The sequence below is a fragment of the Passer montanus genome, unplaced genomic scaffold, assembly GCF_014805655.1.
Source record: "Passer montanus isolate IOZ18808 unplaced genomic scaffold, ASM1480565v1 scaffold4, whole genome shotgun sequence".
In the NCBI taxonomy this organism is placed as follows: Eukaryota; Metazoa; Chordata; class Aves; order Passeriformes; family Passeridae; genus Passer; species Passer montanus.
In genome coordinates this window covers 11893735-11916924 of record NW_024368818.1, presented here as the reverse complement: position 1 = coordinate 11916924, position 23190 = coordinate 11893735, and the positions used below count along the sequence as shown (strand labels likewise).

Below are 23190 nucleotides of genomic sequence, written 5' to 3'. Positions count from 1 at the left end.
CTGTTTAAAGCTGACTAGACTAAACTCTCAGCAGTGATCAAAATAAACCTAGGAAACAGTAAAAAAAGATTTACCATTGACCAATGAAAGGAGATACATGATGATACTCAAAGCAATCATTGGAAAGTGGTAACAAAGCGAGGTGGTGCTGGACTCTTCAATGAAACTATAGGAATGAAACAGACTTTTAAACTTTGTGAAGCTCTCTGCAAACAGAAATAATTCTGGGGAAAAACCTCATATATGCATTGTGGAATGAAGTAGGCTACATATATTGTACATTTACTGTAGAGTTGCCACACCAATATTGTTTTAGTTGCTCTGTCAATCTTTACCATCTCTCCATTTATGGCTCTTTATAACCAATTCTATGTAAAATCTGCCTGTTTTAGGGTACACATATGGCTTTCCTGGATACCTTTGATCATCTGTGGAGTGTGTAGCTCATTTCCACTGTGAAATCTCTGATGTCTTCTTCCCAGATGCACTCTGAGTGAAAGGCCAAATCCTTAGGAAGGTTTTCTGCAGTGTTCCAGCTCCTGCAGACAGACGGAAGTGGCTGTCCGTGGAAGTGACAGTGGCACAGGCTAAGCATATCCCGTTGGCAGGACATGGTAGGAACACACAGGCACATAGGTGATGGCTGTGTGAAGAAAAGGGGAGAAGTACAGGAACTCTGTGCTGTCTGTGACACCTCTCTGTACAAGGGGAAATAAAGGTTTTGGTAAGATATGCAGTGATCTGGTGGGAAGACTCTATAATTAGTGTTTAAAAAGAAGTGAAAATTAAAAAGAGATGAAAAAGCCTGACAATCAGATGATTAGTTAACCTACCTTAGGAGAAATATTCCTTTATATTTATAATTAAATGCTGTTTTCACTGAGTAATGGCTTTTAAATTTGACCCAATTATTTTAAGTACAAAAAAGGATAGTGTGCAATTTAAATGCACATTTTTTGGGGTGGTAATTAGAAACGCTCCCACCTTAAATGAACTTGCTGCAAGGTCCTAGAAACTGCAGCTCTATTGCCAGTGGCAGTGAATTGATTTCTCTGGTTTGCCTTCCTTGCTGAAAATGTTCCACAAATGTTCCACAAACTTTTAAAACAGCATTCACATACTAAGTTTTTTTCTATGAACAAATGCTTTGTAGCATATTTTGTAGGCAGGAACAGGGAAGGGTTGAAGGTGCACATGGCTGAGGGTGAATGCAGCCAGATCTCAGCCTGCTCTGCAATCAGACACTGCTGGGGGGACATACCTGACCTTGCACCCTTCATGTGAGGGTCAACTAAATTCAACATGCCCCAAGCAAGATTTGAATTTGTTCTCTGACACCTGCAGAGAATGTTTGGACTGACCCTGCTTTTTTTCGTCTCTTGGGATAAAAATCCAAAAAATTGCCAGGCATAAAATTCTCCAGAGAAACTCCATATAAAGACCCAGAGGGGTGGAGGGCAGATGTGGTAGGACACAATGTAAGTGAAACCATGACATAATGGGATGAAGGCAACTTAGAGAAAGAGGATGTGTATGGTAGTCCATCTGAATGTGAGTGTTTTTGCTGATATACAGGGCAAGGAAGAAGAACTGTAAAAATACAAGTTTATACCAAGAAGACCAGTTCCTCACTGAATCTGTTATTGTACTCTTTTGCCATTAAATGACTCACAGCTAATGCATCTAATTTAAGAGGAAAAAAAAAAGGAAAAAAAAAAGAAATCTCACCAATGAAGAGATTTTTGAGGTGGGTTTCACTCCCTGCTCATGATGGAGGGCTGCAGCTTTGGGTGCCAGCTGCTGTGCTGCTCATGTCAAGTTCCCAGAGTAACCCATGGGGAGAAATCTTAGCAGGGGATTGACTGACCTGTTTCTAGTCTTGTGAGGCAGGACAGAGTGAGGACAGGTCTCAGACTGAACTCAGGGTTGCTTCTAAGAGCAGTGTCACTGTACCCAGTAGATATTTCAGAGCCTGATTTGAATGCTCACATAGAGGTGTCTGGTGTCACTTGAGATGCTATAAAACCTCTGAAATGTCCACTTGGCCAAGCAGAGGTTACAGTCCCTGTTGGAGACACCTTGCCCTCCTGGAATAGCAGCCAAGATACTCTGCTGTATCACCAATGGCTCCGAGCTTGGGAGATATAAGTCCTTTCCAATACCTGAAGGGAATACAGGAAAGCTGAGGAGTAGTGACTTTTTAAAAGGGAATGTAGTGACAGGACAAGGAGTGATGACTTTAAAGTGAAACAAGGCAGGTTTAGATTAGACATCACAAAGAAATTCTTTACTGTGAGGGTAGTGGGGCACTGGCACATGTTGCCCAGAGTTGTGGGTGCCCTATCCCTGGAAGTGCTCAAGGCTGTGTTGGACAGGGCTCTGAGCAACCCAGTCTGGTGGAAGGTGTCCCTGCCCATGCCAGGGAGTTGGAACTAGATGATTGTAAAGTCCCTTCTAACTCAGACCATTCTGTGACTCTACAATACTCAGCTGACCTCTTAAATCTTGCACATTTGACTTTGATGGAACAGACTCTGACATGGGTTGCTGATAAGAAGAGATAAAGTAGAGAAGTGCTGTGTACCAGTGAAGTTTTCTATGTACTGTAGAAATTATCAACACTGTAGTGAGGACTTACAGCTTTGTAAGTGTAAGCACTATAGTGAGCTACTCAGCTTTGCAGCTGAAGAAAAAAAATGATGGACAAAGCAGTGGCCTCTGTGCCTAAGACCATGCCTTAGCTCTTCCTTTCCTGGTAAAATGTGCTACATTATTGCTGATGGGCTTTAGATGGCTCTCTGTGGCCCATGGGCTCAGGACAAAAGGGGGCTTCCATGTAAGAGAGGTCCTACAGGGAAGGGCATTTCTGAAGGGTGGCTGTCACTCCTCTGGAAAGGACCGAGCCCAAAGAGCTGGTGCTCTGTAGGGGATGAAATAAGGCACTCTGAGAGTCTGGAAACGTTTGGGGTTTTTAAATTCCCTTTGGGATGTTTTAAGTTTGTTTGCACAGAAGAGTTCACCTGGGAGCAGAGGCACAGGACTGGGACTCGGGCAGTAGAGCAGAGGCCATGGCACTCTGAGGTCTGCAAGGATCAGCCTGTCACTGGTTTACTTTGCTCTGCAAGCCAAAAAAATCGAGAACATCGAGTTCCGAGGCCTGAGGCACCCAAGCCATTTGCATCAAAATGAGCTGACAGTTCCTCTTGAAATGAGAGGGTATGAACTAGTCTGCAGTGTCCAGTCCAGCCCAGGTATTTGGATTGTGTCCTTGATCCTGACAGCTGAAACACGGGGCTGTTGGTCTCCAAACATTTACATTTTTCAGATTATGTCCTTGGTCTAAAATTTTATTCTTATCCCAAGTTAGTCCGAATTGCAAGTGGCTGATCTCCTGCATGAGTTTCAAAGGCATGACAGAGAGGGATAATTTGATGCAAACCCAACATATTTAAGTCCTTCAATCAGAGCCTGTGTAGTGTGATTGCACAGTGAATTAATATCAAAATTACACAAATACTTTTGTATTTATGTCTGGGTAGTTTTTGATTATTAATTATTTAAAGTTGATAGATACAGAAAAAAGATAGATAGATAGATAGATAGATAGATAGATAGATAGATAGATGATAGACTACAAATATAGAGAAAAGTTAGATATAGAAGAATACGTTTTTTAGTTTTACTAAGTTCTTCATGTATACAATACAAAAATCAAAGGACAAAATTTAAGGACAAAATTGCTCTTTTCCTTTGCTATGAGATTTCCCTGAAAAAACTGTTTCCATTTAAAAAAAACCAAACAAACCCAAACCAATAATTTAAAATCTGTAGTAATCCTAATTCTGAAGCATATCTTCAGTCAAGCCAACTCCCTGTTCAAATCAAGGTTTTTATTATATTTAGTATTATGCAGACATTTTCATTTGAAGCCTTGCCCACCAGAAGAGCTTGGGTTCACAAGTCTCCTTGCAGTGCTTGGCATGAGGAGCTGCCCCTGTTGCAATGTGCTGGCTGGCTCTCGGAGAAGGCTCTGGTGTCACTTCTGAGAGCACAGGCTTTGACTCATGTAAAAGGTGATTTGGGGGATCCAAAAAAGCATGATCTGAAGTAATTTAATCTAATTTTAGTCACCTTTATGTATTTTCACTGAATGAATTTTTAGCATCCTTGTGTTTGCAAGAGACAGCTGTTTTCTTCAGTCAGCCACACCTTCACGTTGTTATCGCCAGATTGGACTCTTGGATCTCTGGACATCTGTGCCTGGGTTCTTTGCTGCACTTCAAAAGGCACCAGAAGTTCCTGTCCATGGTGGACAACTGAACCTTTTTTCGAAAGGCAATGCCTCCCACTTGCCTTAGGCATCTCTTTCAGTGTGGACTGGGGGAAGGCTGCCTCTCCCCATGGCCTGTGTATCTTGATGCCTACCCTAGAAGAGACTTCCTCATGGTGATTCAAGTCAGATGATTTAACTCTGCTTTATCTGTTATTCCATTTATCTTCCTAGTGGAGGTAGTTTGAGCTCACAAGTCCTTCAGACCACACAAATCAAGCCAGAAAATAAGTTCAGAATAGCAATATTTAATATTTACAAATATCAGTGAGGCCAGTGGTCACACAATTATATGCAGGACAGAGGGTGTTTCCAGGAGTACACAGACATCCCCAGGGCAGGACAGCCTGGAACAAGCAGATGGCAGCAGCACAGGGCACTTATTTTTTTGTGCTGGAGGTGTGCCAGCGGCCTATATCTTCCTCTCCTGGTGCTAGCACAGCCAAAGTTGGCTTTATCCCAGAGGTGAGAGTCAGGGAGTCAAAACTAAGGGATGAGGAAGGGTGGGTATTAAGGGACCATGAAGAGTTCACAGAGGCCCTGTGCTGATGAAGGAGCCTCTCTCCAGCTGACTACCTGCAAATATCCTTTCTTCCCACTGCCTCTTTAACTCTTTTCCTGGTTTGCTGTCTGCTATGGTTGCACTGTCCATGCTTCACTGCTGGCAAAGAACATGAGCTTTTTGAGCCACCTGGCAGGTTTGGATGCACCTAGTGATGGATTGCAAACTTCAACAAGTCTTATGCTTTCTTCTTTACAGAAGTTGCATTTAAATTTTACAGGTTAATTTTTCTCCTTCTGGGGGTGAAACTATGCTCCAAGGTGCATATGCTCCTCAAATAGGCAATTGGCCTTTTCATCTCCATTTTATATAAAGGAGAATGTGAAACATTTTGCATGTTGCATTAAAGGACAGCACAAGCAGCCACATATGTCTGCAATAAGTGTATTTAAAGAACTTGCTCCCATGCTACAGTGCATAAATACAAACAACTTTGAGAAAACAGAAATCAGGAAAAATAGGCTCCAAGTGCTTTAAATATATTCAGGTTTTCATAGCTGCCTATATGCATTTGGGTTGGGTAAAGATTATTTCATGGTTTGGCTGACAGTTCATGTCCAAGAATTAACCTTTGAGGAAGTGTTGTATCGTGAAAGGAAGTCACTGGAATGATGAGTTTCCTGAAACTTCCCAGTCATGGACATTAGCTCAAGATCAAGAGTTTGCTCTTCAGTGATGATAGGGAATTATGCAGTTCTTGATTGCTATTGCTGTTGCTAAAAAACTAAAGCTGATGCAATTTACTGCCTTCAGATTATATCTTCTATTTATTACTAAGCTGCAAATAATTACTACATATATCTTTGTTTATCTTTGGTGAGTTAATTCCTTGATCCATGTGCTCTATTCTAGGGCAGCCATACAGACCTGTGTGGAAGTTAGTGAAATTCATAGGCAGTTTCATGAAGGCAAAATTGGTGGTGAGGTTCTTCACCCTTTTGTTAAACCAGACATTTCTAAAGTCTTGTTGCAAACCCTACTGTGGTGACCCTAATTTTCCTCTAAGGCTGCCACAATTCTCAGATGCTCCTGAAGAACTGATTTAGAAGTGCCCTGAGTTTTGGCAAGGGGATCTGGCTCCAGGATGGCAGAAAGAGGCTGAAACCCATGTTCTTCAGTTTCCTCTGCAGTGTCTCAAACACTGCTCAATACACTCTCTGCTCATCCTCATGCAAATCTCTGAGTGCCCCATTCAAAAATTAATAGGAACAGACAGGTGAGCTCATGGTGAGATTTGGGGAGCACGGGACATTATTTACATCAGCCAGAGAGCGCCTGCTTCATGCAGCTGATAAATTAACAACAGCTCCATTTCCCACACACATGAGAGGGCAAGTGGTGATCTTTTATCTTTTGTCTTGTGCTTTATACACAAGTACAGCAGTAAGGGCCAGACAGATTAATGTTTTTGCCAGTTCCTGAGGTTTAGTAGGTATGTTTAGAGAGATGAAAATGTGGAGTCTCAGACTGAAATGATCTAGCCCTTTTCCACCCTGACTTCTTTATAAAAAATAATTTTGCCTGTAAAACACCTGAACATTGTTTTTTTTTGTCGTCCCCCCATAAATAAAACAGCACAGTGCACTATCCTTATTGTATGTGAATCAGCATTTTGGGGCTTGTCTTGGCATTCCTTGTAGGTCATTCACATTCCAGAAATATTTGTCTGAAAGGCAATGAATGAAAGATAATTAATTAATATTTCAGGGGGTATCTGACTTACTGCAAACATCTTGTACAATGAAAAGAAACAATTAAAAGGAAGCAATAGTGATAAATGAAATTTGGAAGATGTATTCTTCCATTCTGTAAAATAACAACATTACTGCGTTTGACCAATTTAAAACATCTCTACTTTTTGTCTCTCACGTATGCTAGGGAGGGTCATTACACTTTATCAAGAGGGCATCTTAAATAGCAACAGAACCATGCAATGAGTATGTCAATATGTCATACTGCTGTTTAGAAAAATCTGAGGACCAGGTTATCCCTGACTATGATGTGACAGACAGAAAGAGCCTGTGCAAATGCATCTGTACTGCCCCGAGGAGCTCGTCCAGGGACTGTGCAGGTCTCTCAGCTCATGTACCATTACCAGAGCCTGAAAAATAAAACTGGAAAGAACATAAAGCACCCTTTTACTGCATACCAACCTTTCTTCTCCTCATACATGTGCCACATATGAAGCCAGTGAGTCCATTGATGACTTGAATGAAACAAAGAATAGTTTCAATCACACCGATGACCAGGAGAATAGAGAAAAGGACGATATTCCAAAGGATGATGTTTTCAGGTTGTTTGCAAATAGTCCATGTTGTCTGGTTAAACAAATAATTCTCTCTGTGATAGAGGAAAGTATTAGGTATTAGAAAGTAAAAACTTGAGAATGCTTTCTTTGTTTTCTGGCATTTCATTTTCTGAACTTGAATGTGCAAAGTGAGTCTCAGATGGTGCTATAATTGGTCAAAGCTGGTGATCCTCCCCAGAATTACCTTTGCAAAGATGCAATTGATAATTAGGGAAGAGAGCCGCATCTGTACTTTGCTGCATGCACAAGAATCTCCTCTTTGTTGTATGGTAAAATTATGTTAATAACTAAAGAGAAAGGTCCATAATGGTTTTAAAATGTGTCTCCACATTCTCCATTCCTGCTGTGGTATCTCAACCCAGTCCATTCCTTATCTCTAGCTCTGATTTGAAGAAAATAACCATCCAGGTTGACTTTAAAGATTCAGAGATTTTTGCTTTGCCTTTCAGAAGTAGGTATAGCAGGCTGAATTCTTGATAATTTAACAGATTAATGCGTAAGTAAGCGAACATTTCCTTTTGACTCCAGTGGGAGTCACAGCTCATAGGATTTTGAAAGCATGGTGCAAATGGCCCAAGGGGCTTGTGGCAAGCACAGCAGATGAAACTCAGGCAATTTGCCCAAGGATGATTCTTTGGTCAAAGAAATGACCAGCTGGAACATGCTACTCAGAGAAGTGTGAGTTTAGGTGTAGACAGGGTGAACCATCAGTTCATTTTGTAAAAATCCAAGTTCACTTTAAAAAGATACAGGATGGATCAGGGAAAGCAAAATTGGAGGAGTCTGTAAGCCATACTCACTCCAGAGTGTCATTCCTGAAAGGGTAGAGGTATTCTCCATCACCTGTGTCACACAGAGGACCCCCAATCAGCCCCAGCAAAGAGATGACCACACAATATGCTCCTCCTGCGAATCCCATCACAGACAGGATCACTGACAGCAGCATCTGAAAGGGAAAAGAACTTCAACATAGTGTGCACAGAGGTTTGAGTAGCATGGAGAACTCACAGTGAATGAGAAAGAATTCTCTTTCTTGTTTCTTACTTTATGCTGAAAATACTACTGCTGCCTAATTTGTGGGAATAAAAAATAGTTGACTTTTTCTGACTGTTGTAGCTGTCCTAGATGTTAAAGAACTTATTGAGTTTTACCCTTAAGCTGTCAATTATGAAAAATCTGGTGAGTTTTCTTTCAAAAGCCAGTATGAGGCCAGTCCTGGATTGATCTGTTCTGTAATCATGTGCCTTGGCATTTCCAACTCTTTACCTTTCTTGGCCCTCACACCAACAGAAAAAAGCAAGCAACTACTTAACCACGTATGAAAGCAACAAAATATACATTAATTGTTTTTGCTAATTGATGGAATGTAAAAAAGCCTTTCTTTTTGCTGCTTTCCTTCATTTTGCAACACTATGACACGTGATTACCACTTCTCATGTTGAGAAATCTAATTGTGCTGCATGTGGCAACAAACCAACAGTGACTTCAAATTGTATGTAATGCACTCAGGTATTACATTGGCCACTCCCACAGAAATGTTACCTTCACTCCATTCTGGGGTAGTTTTCAGGTAATGAATGGGATGTATCCAGTTGCTGTTTCTCTATAAAAAACAAAAATCCCAGGAGGGTGCTACTGGTGGTGCCGCTGGGACAGGCTTATCAATAGTCTTGTTAAGAATCACTGTGCTTGTTCACAACTCTGCCAAATGGGGGAAGAAATTCTGGAGCAGACTGATAGAGCCAGGGGAAGACCTGGAGCAGGGAGAAGGCAGCAGGCCTGCCTTAAAGTCAGGGTAATGGCATGACCAAGGAAGCACATATAAAATACTCTCATCCATGACTCAGGTTTGAAGCCAAGTATCTCAAGTCTCAAAATTCCCCGTTGCCAGCAAATACCAGGTGAAATCCACCACCCCACAATGCAGGTAGAAACCTTCTCCTAGTCCTAGTTGTTCCACAGACCACTACACAGTCAAATGGAAATAGCCACCATCCATGTTGGAGTTTTTTGACAAAGCCTTGAAAAGGCTTCACTGTCTGAACACATTCAAGCTGGTGAATGCAGTTTCCAGCTTGCCAGCCAGCTGCTTTCTGTAGAACCTTGCACGATGCTGGTGTGTGAATTGGCTAATTTTGTGTATTGTTTTGCCTCTAAAGCAATCCTTGAGTTAAAAGTTGCTGGGATTTCTCATGGGATTTATTTAATCTTAACTGATTAACAACACAGTCTTTTCTTGCAAAGCTGGATACTCTTTCCTTAATCTTAATCTGCATGTTGGCTGAATTGCTTCTTAGCAGAGCTCCACTCTCAGCAAAATGTAGGTAATTTAGTCTGTTGTCCTGGACCTAAACAGTGTCTGGATTGTAGCTGATGCACTGTCTCTCACAATAAGATCACCAATCATGCCTTGTGGTGAAGGTGAGTGACTGATACTCTCTTTGAAACTCCTACCTATTCTGAATCACTTCTCCCTACTTGTTTTCTCATTTACATCAACTGTGCATTCTGCTTCTTGGTTGAAGGATCTTAATTATGTTAACAATTCATTTTAGTACAGCATAGCAGTACAGGGCATCCCACAGATAATTATGGAGAAAAAGTCAAATGGTCTTTTGGTATTACTATGTTTTATGATAGCAGTTACTACTAGTAGTGCTTGTCAGTGCTATCTGTGATGACTCTGTTCTGTCACATGATTGTCTCATTTGGAATCTGTTGACTGCATGATAACCTCATCCCAACTATTTCCCTTACTGTGTACAAGATCATCTAGACAGAGACTTTACTTGTAACTGAAAGAGGAGTCTGAAGTTGCTGCAGCTGTTAGATTGGCTCTCCTCAGCATTTTCTAGACAAGCAGGGGCATTTCCCCATTTTATCTACTGATCTGGAGACTTTTCTGGAGGCTTGCCTCATAACCTGTGAAAATCCAAGAATTTTATTAACCATTTCATCATCTCAAACTTTCAACATTTTCCCTAGTTGTACTTCTCATTGAAATATTTCATTTCCTCATTTGTGTCCTTTATTGCAACAGGAGGCCTGTGCTGGGACACTTGAGTGTGTTGAAATTTGTTTCCTATTATTTTGACCTGTTCTGTACTCCTGAAAAAGTTTTGATGACCATTTTTGCTGATTTTCCCTCCTTTATTCAATCGTTTAATGGAATTGTCCCTAGTGAGCTGATGAAGACTCTTAGAATTCATTCTTCAAATGTTTGTATCAGCTGCTTTGATGAAGTTACCAAGTTCTTCCTGTCCCAGCTTGTGCTGCTCTTTAATACCCTGCTCCATACACATTTCTTTCTTCTCTGTTTCTTTGTCTGGAAGTGTTTTTTGGTGTGGTTTTTGTTTGTTTGTTTGTTTGTTTGTTTGTTTTGTTTGTTTGTTTTTATGAAAATGTTATTCTGTCTAATTATCTGGATATCTTTGCTTAAGTTTGTCAAGCTGCTATGGCTATTCTTGTTCTACTAGTAACTCTTAAGGAAGACTTAGAAATACTGGAGTATATGTTTGCTGATGCAATGAGAGAAGCTGTATTTTGGGTGGGTCTTTTTCCTCATCACGTCAGTGCAGTGGATGATTTCAGATGTGTACGTGCTAAGCTGCAAGACACTGAAGCTTTCTAAATCTATTACTTTCCAAATTCATTACTCCCTAACGCAAGGACAAGAAGCTATTGATGTACGTTTGTAAGTAATAATTTAAAGTTGATTAATGAAAAAACTTAATGCAGCATGTAATCACTGTGAACTGGAAAACACACTGAAGTGAATAAAAAGTATGAGAAACATGCTATTTTTATTACTGTGAAGATACTTTGGCAGTGTGTAAAGGCTTTGATGAAGTCTGAAACTATTAAACCAGGAATTGCGCAAAATAAAATAGAACAGAGTTCCTGCCCTGAGCAAAATGTTATGTTTTGATTGAACAATAATTCTGATCAGTAATAATTCTTTAACCTTTTTTCCCCGTTTTTTACTATGACAAGCAATTCTGCAATTTGGAATATTCAAGTGTAATTTATCATTTTATACCTAAGATCTCCAAAGCAGAAAGGTGCCCAAATTTGCCTTTGGATTAGAAAGGCTCCTGAGTAGTTCCATGAGGGCTGTTTCTCTGCCAGTAGGTGAGAAACCCTTAGCAGGTCCATCCAGACCTACCTCCCAAGGAGCTCTGGCACTTTGAGAGGTTGCTGATATTGTGGATTTTTAAAGCAATCCCAGGAGGCCTCTGCTCTCCAGGGCCTCACACCATACCTACCCTGCCTGCATATACAGCCCTTATAGTCAGGACATCTGAGCACCCCTGCTCTGGATGTCTGTGCATTTTCTTCCACTGTCCACAAAGCACATTTTGCCTGAAGTTTTTTTCCCTTGAAGAAACAGACCATCAGCCTTCAGATCTCCCTGCAACACTGACCTCTTTCTCAATGTTTGGAAATCACTCTTCCCCAGGAGCTGTGCAGGGTAAACTTGTTTTTAGTGTTGTTCACAGCCACTCACTCTTCGCTCATGTCCTCATCTCATCCCTTCTTTGCCACAGACTGTTTAAAACATAGAGAATAGAGCTTCACCCTTTCTACCTCACAGAGGTGTATGACTCCAGAGGGGTGTGTGCCCAAAAAGACAGCATTTTCATAGATAGACTGTCCTCACCGAGCCTGTTGTCCAGTTTGGTTTGGGTAGCTTCATCACTTGGCCATCAGCCACTCTGTGATATGGTTTAGTGGGCATGGTGGTATTCATTTGAAGGTTGGACTTGATGAACTTGGAGTTTTTTTCCAGCCTTAATGATTCTGTGATTTTTCTGATTCTACAAAATATCACAGTGCATGATCAAATTACTTTCTTAATATCTATTTTATTCCTTCATAACAGCAAAAAAAGAAGAGGAGAACAGCTTGTAGGTAACCAAGCTGCCAGTGATGGGCAGGTGCAGACAGGGTATCTGGCATTGATGTACTGCTGCCAGGAGAAATTACTTTCTTCATATCTATTTTATTCCTCCATAACAGCAAAAAAAGAAGAGGAGAACAGCTTGTAGGTAACCAATCAGTGATGGGAAGGTGCAGACGGGGTATCTGGCATTGATGTACTGCTGCTAGGAATGGCTCAGACAGTGAAAGAGGAGGGGGAGAATGGAGGATCGTGGTGGGTCTGTGGATGTGGGCTGCTGGATGACACTGTGCTACCACCTGTGTTCTTGGGCTGGGGAGTGAAGCCAGCCAGCCTGGGGAAGTTTGACTCTTGGCTCTGTAATATTTAGGGCTGGGATGAATGATGGAGGAGGGGCACCTGAGATGCTGTGTGAACTCAGCCCAGTTCAGCTGGATTTCCCCTTGTGACTTACCAGATTCAGTGAGCATAAGAACCACTACAGTGGCTTGTATTTCATCACTGCTTTCTACATCACTCAAAGTCAAGCAAAGCAGCTGGCTCAGGCACTTTTCAGGGTGCCTAGGATCTCACCCCAGCTCTGCAAGTGGCCTGCTTGGCCATTGCCAGCATCCTGTCTGTGCATGTGACATTTGGTAAAATCAATGTAATGGCATGTCCCTTGGGATGTGCTTGCTAATGTGTGACATTCTAATAAAGAATGCTGTTTTGGTATTATGAATCATTAATTAATTTAAGTAAAATGTTTTAAAGAGGCACAGGTTTTCTCATGGATCAGACTAAATATTAATTGAAGAGTACAGAAGAGACATGCTTTATTGCATGGAATCTCTCATTCCAGGCTGCTTCTGGGAAGGATGCAGACTCAAAAAAAATTTTTAAGTCAGTTTATTCTTGCCAATAATGATAGCAACACAGAAGTCTGTGCCCAGGGCTTGAGGATGAATGGAGATGCCTTTATAATATGTTGCTTTATAATATTCTTAATTATCAAGCAAAACATCTCTCTGGCCTTTCTTTAGATGTCAGAGAGCCTAAATTGCATTTTCACATTTCACATGCATAATATTTGGGCATGTGTGAGCTACTGGTCAGAACTGCAGGAAGCAGTGCTGGCTCCTCAGTGCCAGATGCAGCATCTCACGCTTTCGGCATGGACGTGCAAATGGGGGATGTTTGTATCCCTACAGAGAAAAGCAGGGATGAACCTGTGGAAAAGCAGATTGCCATGGAAGGGTATAGAGGAAACAGGACTCTGTGGAAGCAGGAGGAACAGGCAACTGTCTCAGTCTTTATGATTGCCTTGAGCAGGGGGAGCTGGAGCCACGTTTTACATTATGGAATGTAGTCCCCTTTGCCCTCAGCGTTGTGCCTGAGGGCTCCAGCACTGGCCCTGGCTGATTTCCCTCGTATCAGCAGCTGCATCATAACGTTCTTGTTGGCTAACTGAGCTCTCAGCCCCAGCCCAGGGACGCTGCAGATCAAGCTCCTCTTCTCCGTTTCCCTGACATGGCTGCTGACATTGGTGTGATGGTTTGTCACTGCACATTTCCACCTGCTGAGCAGCCATTTAAAGAGCTATTGCACAAACTCTGCAGTGCCATTTCAACACACAAATATCCACTTACCCCACATCTGTTAGCGCAACATCCTGCTCCACCTGCTCCCAGCATCATGAATGCCGGCAAAATAACCTGTAAGAAAAGCACAGGCTGAATTTGTGTGCAGAACTTCTGCTGGGGTGGTTTTTTAAATTCTAAGAGCTTGGGCATCATGTTCCTCAAATGTAAGTCACCTTCTGTCTCTTCTTTGGGAGTTACACCTGCTTGGATGTTGGTGCTGCTGAAGAGTTACCCAGAAATAAGTGTGGGATTACAGCTAGAACTGTCTGGAAAATTGCTGCTACATCAATTCTGATTGCTGAAGCTATATGGCTTTTTTTCAGGGTATAAAAAGATTCAGCACAGTATTGTTGGGGGTTTTTGTTTGGAAAAAAATGTGTCAGTTTTGAGAAAACTGAATTTCTGCCAAGAAAAGATACATAGGTGGACTAAGAATTATGGTCACTGTAAACCTCCTGAGCATTCTGCTCTGGATTATAATTAGGAAATCAGCCTTGAACTTCCTGAAACAGATATGACTTTGGTTTGGGGAGGGGGCTGTGGTTTGTGCTAAATTTCTGGAAAACCTACAAGATGGACTTCAGTCAATGGGAAACTTCCAGCTCACATCAGCTTTCACCATGGTAATTATCAGATGGAGCTGGACCAATACAATGCAGTCAGTAACTTGAGATATAATGCTGCCTTACAGACACTCTGTTAGGAGTTGGGAAAAGTTGCCTTTATTTTGGTAGCCAGAGGGCAAGAAAGCTTGCGTGGGTCTGGCTGTGCAACCAGCACACTCCCGCTGCCTTGGCTCTGCACACCACAGCTGGTTAAAGCATCTCAAAGAGCAGCACATGTAAAGGTGTATTTTAAAAAGTAGGAAATGGTTACCATAAAGTTAATGAAAGAAGGAGAACCCTAATCAATCAGTCAATAAATCAGTCAATAAAACAAACAAATATAAAAGGCAAAAACTGTAAAAATGGCCTGGCTAGGTGCTGGCAAGATTTTTTCTCATGTAGGGCAGGAAGAGCAGAATATCCATGATGAACAGAGCCCACGGAATTTATGTGCGTAGTGTGAATATCTCTGTTGAACAGCGTGGGACATTGTTATGAAACTTGCTTAGATTTGTAGGCTCCTAAATATTTTCCAAAGGATTTATTCTCTGTTGCCTTTTATGCACACCCTAGAGGCAACCTACAGCACCTACAGTGGTGGCTGGACCACATCTGGAAGCCTGCAGAAGTAGAGCACTGAGGTTAAAAAGGTGTTCCTCTTCCTGCAAAGAAGTCTGCTCTTAAATAATCACAAATGGTGTCCAAGGCAGTCTCAGCCACAGTGTTCTATTGTCAGGCACTCAGAAGGAGAGCTAATACCTCTACCCATCAAACCAACACTCCTTTTCCTCCAGGGCTGTCATTTTTCTTTCAAGGTTTCCCATCTAAGTGGCAAACACATTTGTATCATCTATTAGCCTGGCTCAGGATGAAGGGTTTTCTTGGCAGCTCTCTTTTTATACAGTGCCTGATTATAAACACCTGCCTTTTGACATGGGAATGAGAATTTGCTGGGTTTGGCTGTTGTCAGTAAAACAAGAGCGGTGTGTGAGCCATGACTCAGTCAGGCATTTCCTTCTGTTGCACACAGGCTTTCTATGAGGAAAGGCATTACTGTGACATACAGTGCCAGTCTTACTCTCTTTACATCCTAAATATTTGAAATAAGGAAATTGAGATGTTTTCATGTCATATAATTTCCATTAGAAATTCAGCAGAGGAGGAAAGGGTAGAGCTGGCTACTCAGCCAAAGGGTGTGCTGACGATCTTGTATCAGTCTACAGATGAAGTTCTCAGGTAAAGAGAGGTTTACTGGCTCACAGAGCTAAGCCAGGCTGTTCTGAAGTTTCTCCCATGGTGGAGGCTGTGTCCTAGTTGTGGGGAGATTCTCTAAGATCAGGCAACCTGTTGGCATGACTTGCCTCAGTTTCCTTTGGGAGGAGTCCAGGTGCATGGGGGAATGTATTGCAGCTTCATCTTTCCTCACTGTAGTGTCAGGATATAGACCAGACTCCAGTCATGGGACATCCTGTCTCTTGTTTTAACTCCTTAGGACATTGAAAAGCCAATCTTCATTTTCCCATGCTTCCAGCACCTGGAAGATGGAGCTGATGATAAAGCTTTCTTTCCCCTTACCTGTGGGCATTTCTCATGCTGTTTTCTGGAAAATGTGTACACTCAGCAGCATTGTTTGTGGATCAATAATTACTCCTAATGCTGTGTTTTGAAGGTCAATGCAAATTTTTCCTCTCCTCTGACTAGCTGTTCTCATTTTTGATGTATGTAGTGCTGGCCACAGGCAAGTCTGTGTGGAAGCCTTAAAAGAAGGCACGTTTTCAAGGAGCTGATGACGCTCTCATGTCTAATATCCTTCCTTTCCTTTCATTGAACGCCAATGACTCCTGGGCTTGCAGTGATACGAATTTTCCACAAGGTCTCTCATGTAGTTGCACTTCTTCCTTCCGCAAACTCACGCTTATGTTCAAGCTCAGCATGAGTAATAGGCTCAAGTGGTAGCCACAAGAAGAAGCAGACAAGCTGCTGGTGGAGAACAGTTTATTGAATGACCTTATGCTTCTGCTTTGGGAAATATGAGCATGAACCAGATCCACTGCAGGCTTTCCATAGACTTAAGCAGCAGCTGCATCATAGGCTGACTGTGCATGAAATTTACTTTTTTCTAAGTTAATTATTCTTAAAGATGCATTCATTTCTTGGCCAGCTCTGTGCCAGTTTGCCATCTGCCCAGTAATGGTCATATGTATGTTACTTGCTCATATTTTTTTTACTGCATTTGGGTAGATAATTGAAAGAGCACAAAGGGAGCAGGCTTTCTGCTGAACTGGAAAGATAAGTATTATCCAACATGTTCCCTTCTAGACATGGATACTCACATAAAAGTGATCTTTCCTGAGGCCTAGAATGGAGAACAAGTTATAGAAGAGCACATTCAAACCACATCCAACCCAAAAGAAGGTGGGTGGGAGTGTGGGAACAGGAGGCATTCCGCTTATTAAGCCATTTACAGCTCCACATTTGTCAAGTGTTAGCTAGGTCTCAAACTAACACCTGCTGAAATAGGTTTCAGCTTTCTCCATAACGTTTTTGAGAATTGTGTGTACATAAAATCAGTTGAAGAAGTAATGTGGGGGTTCAGACAATAGGGAAAACTCATCTTCTCCAGCTGACCTCAGCTTTGCTTCCACTCTTGGAGGATGAACACTCATGTAACTCTTCTCTACAGTGAGCAGTCAGGCCTAGTGCCTCTTCCTAACTTGGAGTCCTGGTATTTATTTCAGGAATGTTTTGTATTTCTTTGACTAGGCACTTTTTTTGCCTTAAATGCATTTTCTCAGTTACATACCCAGCTTCTCAATTAACCTGTTCACATGTTTACGTAAAACCCATTTTTACAACCTTTTTTTTAACAGAGATTTTCTTGGCCCCAAATGTAAAACAAAACTGAACAAAACTCACAAAAAATATTAATCTCTTACCAGTATCCCAGCTCCCAGAATGCCGTGGAAAAACCAAACCAAATCAGTTATCTCGCTGAGCTGCAGTACTTGTCCATTGGGGAAGTACAGGAGAATGTTGGAGACAATGGCACATACTGCCAGTGGGAAAAGCGTGATCCCAATGCACTTTGAACACTTCCCCGTGCACATGGCAGCTCTCTGCTCAGGAAAGATACAGGGAGGTTTGGGTTACTGCAGGGCAGGGAGCACCAGATTTCAGCAGTTTTATGCTTTAACGAAAGAATAATTAATTTTGTTGAAAGAAATGCTTCCAGTAAGACATAAGCAGACAATCCTGTTCTATAGACCCTGTTTCCTTCAGAGAATTTATTTAAAATTGAATTATTCACAGCTGGGATGTTTAATTGAATTTATTTAAAATTGTAGGACTAAACCTGTGTTAGTAGGAAATTACCAGAGAATTTCATTTTAGTTGTTAATGGACAATTGTCAGTCCATTGGGAATATCTGTAACAAAGCCATGACTCCACAAAGAGATACCCTGGCTGGCAGTCAGGGCTAAGGCCTGGAGTGGAAGGGGAGGCAGGATCCTGTCCTGGTTTAACCAAGTCTGGTTTTCAGCTGGGGGGTGGTTCCCTGTGGGCACCTGCCAGAGCAAATCAACTGGCTAGTTTGGAAGATTGGCACCCCTTTCACCAATTAGCAGGCGAGTTTTGCAGATTGACACCCGGTTAAACCACTTAGAAGAGCTGGATATGCCCCTATGAAAGCGCATTAAAGGATGGGCTGGAGTGGGGAAGCTCTCTTGGCTTCCTGCCTCTGAAGCAGTAACTGGCTAGGCCTGGGCAGGCCCCGTGCGGCCTAGCACGGCCTGCGCAGCCGGGTTGGCGCTGCTTGGCTGGGGTTTGTGCTGCCTCCAGGCCGTGCCACTGAGACTGGCCCCACACCATGAGAGACCATGCAGCCAGGACTGCTTGGCCAAAGTCGGCGTGGCTGAGACAGCGCCGCATGGCCAGGGCTATCTCAGCATGGCTCGCACATAAACTGCTTTACTCTGAGACCAGCACTGGGACTGGCCCTGCAGCCAGCGCTGGAGACAGCCCCAAGGCCAGAAGTGGCCACGGCCAAAATCAGCCACTGCCGGCCCAGTCCAGGAGCAGTCATGTGGCTGAGACCGCGTGGCCGCAGCTGTCTCGGCATGACTCGCAATGGGCTTGGTTTGCTTAGCTGCTTTTAGCCAGCCATGCTACAAACAGAAAGACAGAAGCAGCAGCAGCAGTTTTGTTTCTTTTTCCCGGTGCTTCACATGAAGAAAAAGCGCATGGGTGGCGTTGGCAGCCAGCATGGCTCGCACGGTGCCAGCGAGAGCCACGTAACCAGCAGCAAAAGACACAGCCATTCCTCAATTGCAAACATAGACGAGATCAACCTTTCAATGCTGCAAGACTATAAAAACTGTTTCAATTGACAAAGCTTAAGAGCAAATGAACCTACAAACACTAATTCTCTTCCAAATCGGGAAAAAAAAAGAGTGAAGGCATGTAGAGAAAACAATAAAGAATTCTGAAGTCAGTAAAGATGTCAAATTCTACATGGGAGAGGATTAAGGAAATGCCTTAGTCTTAGGCTGAAATTCTTTTGTGAGGATATAGTGGAGATATATTTTTTGATTTATCAAACTTCATTTTTTCACTGTAATTCATAAAGTGCATAAAAAAATGAAGCATTCACCCACAGCCCATAAAAAAACCCACTCATGCTAAAGTATATAAATGCTAAAAATCTATAATGCAATAACAAGCTTAAACAGCAAAACATAAGAGAAATGAGAAACTTTGCTACAGCAATAGAAGAAAAACCTCTGTTCCCAGAGACAAAAAAGAACTTTTGTTTTTATGCTAAAACAGCTTATCCTTAAAATAGCACCCCATAAGTTGATGTGGCCCATAGAAGCAACTTTGAGAAAGATGAAAGCATAAGAAAGACCTTCACACTGCAAACAAATTTTCCTTTCCCAGGCAGCTGATTCACTATGACATTAAAGCCATGAGAAAACTGTTTATTGTAAAAAAGTCTCCATAGCATGGCAAGAGAGACTCCTCTCCCTAAGTAAACTAAAGAAAGATTATTTTAGATGTGGTAAACTGACTAAAAGTTCCAAATTTTATCTCTTCATGTTGTCAGGGGAAAACAAAAGAGGGTGTGGGGGGAAGGTAAGTGTTCTGAAGATTTATTTTGATTTTCTTTTAATTTTTCTTTTAATTCTGTTAATAAAGTTTTCTTTATACTTTTTAAAGTTTTTTAGCCTGTTTTGCTCCTCCTCCTCCTCCTACTTCATATCTCACAGCAATAAATGAGTAAATAATTTCTAGTGGCTGCATTAACTTTTAGCCAGCACTAAACCCATTACAGATGCCCTGGCTTTCTGGGACCACTGTCTTGGAAGCTGATTTGAAATCTCTTGCACTGAAGGTGTAGAAGAACAGGAAATGGCTACCAAGGATACCATGTGAATGTTGCACCCTGCCTTGGAACTGGGACAAGCAGGGAAGCCTCCCCAGGGTGTCTACCAGCTGTATTTCATCTATTTTGGTAAAAAATACACCCTCAGCAAGAATTGGAGAAATATTTGTAATTGTTTACTGTGACGTGCTTGTTCTGCTTGTAAGGATTGATAAGACTGGGGATTATGGGTCTGCTTGGCACCCACCCTAAAATATCTGAGAAGCTGCAGTCTTGTCTAATTCTGTGTTTGTTTGCTAAGGGCAGGTAAAAAAACCATCCCATCTCATTTTCAGAGATCTGTCATAACATACAGTAGCTGAGTAGTTCATAGCATTCAGGTTCTTTTTTTAAAATCAACGAATGAACATAAATGAAGCACTGGGTGAGAGAGATCTCTGCAGGTGTCCAGTCTGAGCTCCTGTTGAAAGCAGGACTACCACCAACACTAGGTCACTGTGTCAGCCACAGCTTTGTGTAGCTGAGCTTTAAAAACCACCAAGGATGGAGCCACCACCGCCTCTCTGGGTGACCTGTGGCAGGGTTGACCCAATCTCTTGATGGAAAAGTATTTTCTTGTGTCCAGTCTGAATCTCCAAAGCTGTAATCAGGGCTGTTGCTCCTCATTATATCCTCTCACACCACTCCATCACCTCGGTCACACCCCAGTTTTTCGTAGGCTGTTACTAGACCACTCTTCATCAAAGTCTACAACCTCAGCTCACACTGCACCGATGCTGTGATCTACAGCCAGAGAGAAAAGCCTGATCAGTACAAAAGTGGATCCACCGATATGCCTCCATGTCAGTTTGGAAATTTCAGACTACTGGGTCAGACATTATTGAACCTGCATACCACCTTCAACTTTATGGCACAAATTGATCAAAGTTCTTCATGATGTTTTATCATAGCTTCATTGCAGCCCAAGGCTTTCAAATGCATAAAAATATAAAATGTGCATGAAAATACAAAATATCAAGCTGTGGATTTCTGTCCTCAGAGAGAACTGTCAGTTTATGACAAAAAGGGCTTTGCTGTCCTGTGAGTCAGTTACCAAGTGCAAGAGAAGGAAAAGGACGTGGACACACACCATTTTGTGCACACACAGGTGCATTTGCTTGTTATGTGCAAATAGTTTTTGTAATAACTGAGGCAATCAGCAGTGAAATGTCCCTCAATTTACTCATGTGCATTGGCTAATCCAGAATGTTTTATGACAAAGGTTGGTGTGCAGAAGGCATTAAGCAGTCTAGGAACACAGAAATCAATCAAGGTTGGGTTCCCAAGCAAGAAAAAGGCCCAGATGGAAGGTAGCTTGAAGCCATTTGAAAAAGGCGGAGACAGGCTAAAACAGACTTTGGTGACAGAATGAAGACAGTAAAGAGCTAAGGTTAGATATCAGGTGAGATGTCCTCTGACCTATTCAACTGAGAGGGAAAACAGAAAGACTTTATGGGGTGCCATATATTGCTGTGAAGCAGCTGTGGCTGACAGAGACTTCTTCTGAGTTTGCATTTCTATAGCAAAAAAATTGCATTGTTCTATGCTGCTATGAGTTCGACAAGAGCACTGTGCTTGTATGCATTTGCTTCTGAGCACTTTGCAGCCATGTTGAGCTTTATAATCTGTCTTTTAAAATAAGCTAACTGGCATTAAACTATTCCAGATGGATCATTTTTAACAGAGATACTTCTGTGTTTATGGTCATTACCTGTTTTTAAAATAAGCTAACTGGCATTAAACTATTCCAGATGGGATCATTTTTAACAGAGATACTTTTGTGTTTATGGTCATTATCTGTTTACACAGTGCTCAAAATTTGGCAAAGCATTTTGCAAGCCTCTGGAGAAAGCCCTAGCTCAAAGAGATAAAAATCTAAACTGACAAACAACATGCAAGTAAAAGATGAAGTGGGGAAAGGGAATGGAGGAAAATGGAAAGAATACTGGATATTTCATTTGTCTTTCAAATAACCAGTGTCTTGGGTTTTTTTTTACACTAACTCTTGCCTGCCTGCTTTCCCATCTCATTCCACCTTTAGCTTTTCCATTTGTTTGCCCAACCTCACCTACCTTCCCTCCCCAGAAAGAAGCAAACAAGCACAGGCACAGCCTAGCCTCCTTCTACAAAAGCTAAGCCTTGTAGTTGAGTTATAGTTCTCTTCTGCAACTTTTGTACATTGCTGGAGGGCCCAGTTCTTGTACGGCACAAAGCAACATGACGCTGCTTTGGCGGGAAGAGCTGGGGGTTCCAGTGCTTCCTCTCTGACCCATCTCAATACCACTTCAGACTGCAGGGAGAACTTACCTAAACAACAATCACCAAACCTAGTGAGAGCCTCTACCACCAAAATCAGTGCCGCTTTGCCACCTGTGCACATCAGAGGATCTGCGTGTGTTATTACAGCCTAGGAAAACACTTCGGTTTGCCAGAAGCACTAAAACACTTTATTAATTCACCAAACAAAAGCACATTCTACAGCTTCGTTAAGCAAGGTGGCTAGAGCAAGCTTCTAATTTTTAGTGATGTTTTTAGAAAGTTTTGCTTTTTAATGCTACAGTAAGCATGTAAATACTTTTGCTTACCTTCTAAGCAGGGCTAAGATGGCCTCCAGAGTTCCCCACAGTCAGCTTCAGGCTTTCCAGCTCCTCTCTCCTGGAGTGTGGCAGTCTGAGCGAGGCACAGCAATGTTTTTGGGTGACGGCCTCTATTAAACAAATAGCTGTTTCTCTCTGAGAATGAGGAAATACCCCAAGTTATCCCTGGTTGGCCAGTGAGAGGTTGGCGTGTCACCCACGGTTATTGATTATTTTAAGGCAGTGTTCCAATGGTCAATGCCTCAGCCCCCGGGACACATGGATCAGAGCAGTGGAGACCTTTTTACAGCTGTAACCATTTCAACTGTGTGGAGTTTGACAGAAGAGGAAAGGCAGGAGATGGCAGAGGAACAATGAGTACCTGGCAGAAAATGTGACTGGAGCATGATGTGGTGGCATAGCAAAGTCTGGCCATTGGTGTGGCATCACTTTCTGCACACCAGGCTGTGGCTGCTAAAATTCGGTACTGTCTGTGCTCCAAAGCATGCTCCTGGGAGAGTTAGGTGAGGAGAATGGGGATGGGAAGGGAAGAAGACTCACAGTAAGACCAGGAGAAAAAGGAGAAAGAGGGACAGACAAGGAGGAGAGAGTGGGAATAGAGAAGGGAAACTGAAAATTTGCTCTGGCAGTGGAGAAAATAAAGGTAGAAGAGACACAAGGGATGGGCCAAGAAATGTAAAACACAGTGAAGAGTAATAAGACATTAAAACTGAACTGGGAGAAGACTCATACTGAGGAATAAGAGTGTTTCTTTTGTAGAAAACATGATGGTAATAATAACTGTTAAAATATGTCCAAACTTTCAAACACAGAAATATATATGTTACTTTGTAGGTCAGATTTGGC

General features: G+C 42.1%; 1 protein-coding gene across 1 annotated transcript; it reads right to left on the bottom strand.

Moving 5' to 3' along the window:
- Positions 1 to 4558: 4558 nt before the first annotated feature.
- Positions 4559 to 22463, bottom strand: LOC120506733 (transmembrane 4 L6 family member 1-like). The gene is made up of 6 exons (XM_039718694.1): positions 22333 to 22463; positions 17264 to 17443; positions 13729 to 13794; positions 8001 to 8146; positions 7046 to 7232; positions 4559 to 6558 (listed from the first exon to the last, which is right to left on the bottom strand). The coding sequence occupies exons 2-6, from the start codon at positions 17432 to 17434 to the stop codon at positions 6538 to 6540; spliced, it is 591 nt and encodes a 196-aa protein (XP_039574628.1). The 5' UTR covers positions 17435 to 17443; positions 22333 to 22463; the 3' UTR covers positions 4559 to 6537.
- Positions 22464 to 23190: the final 727 nt, after the last annotated feature.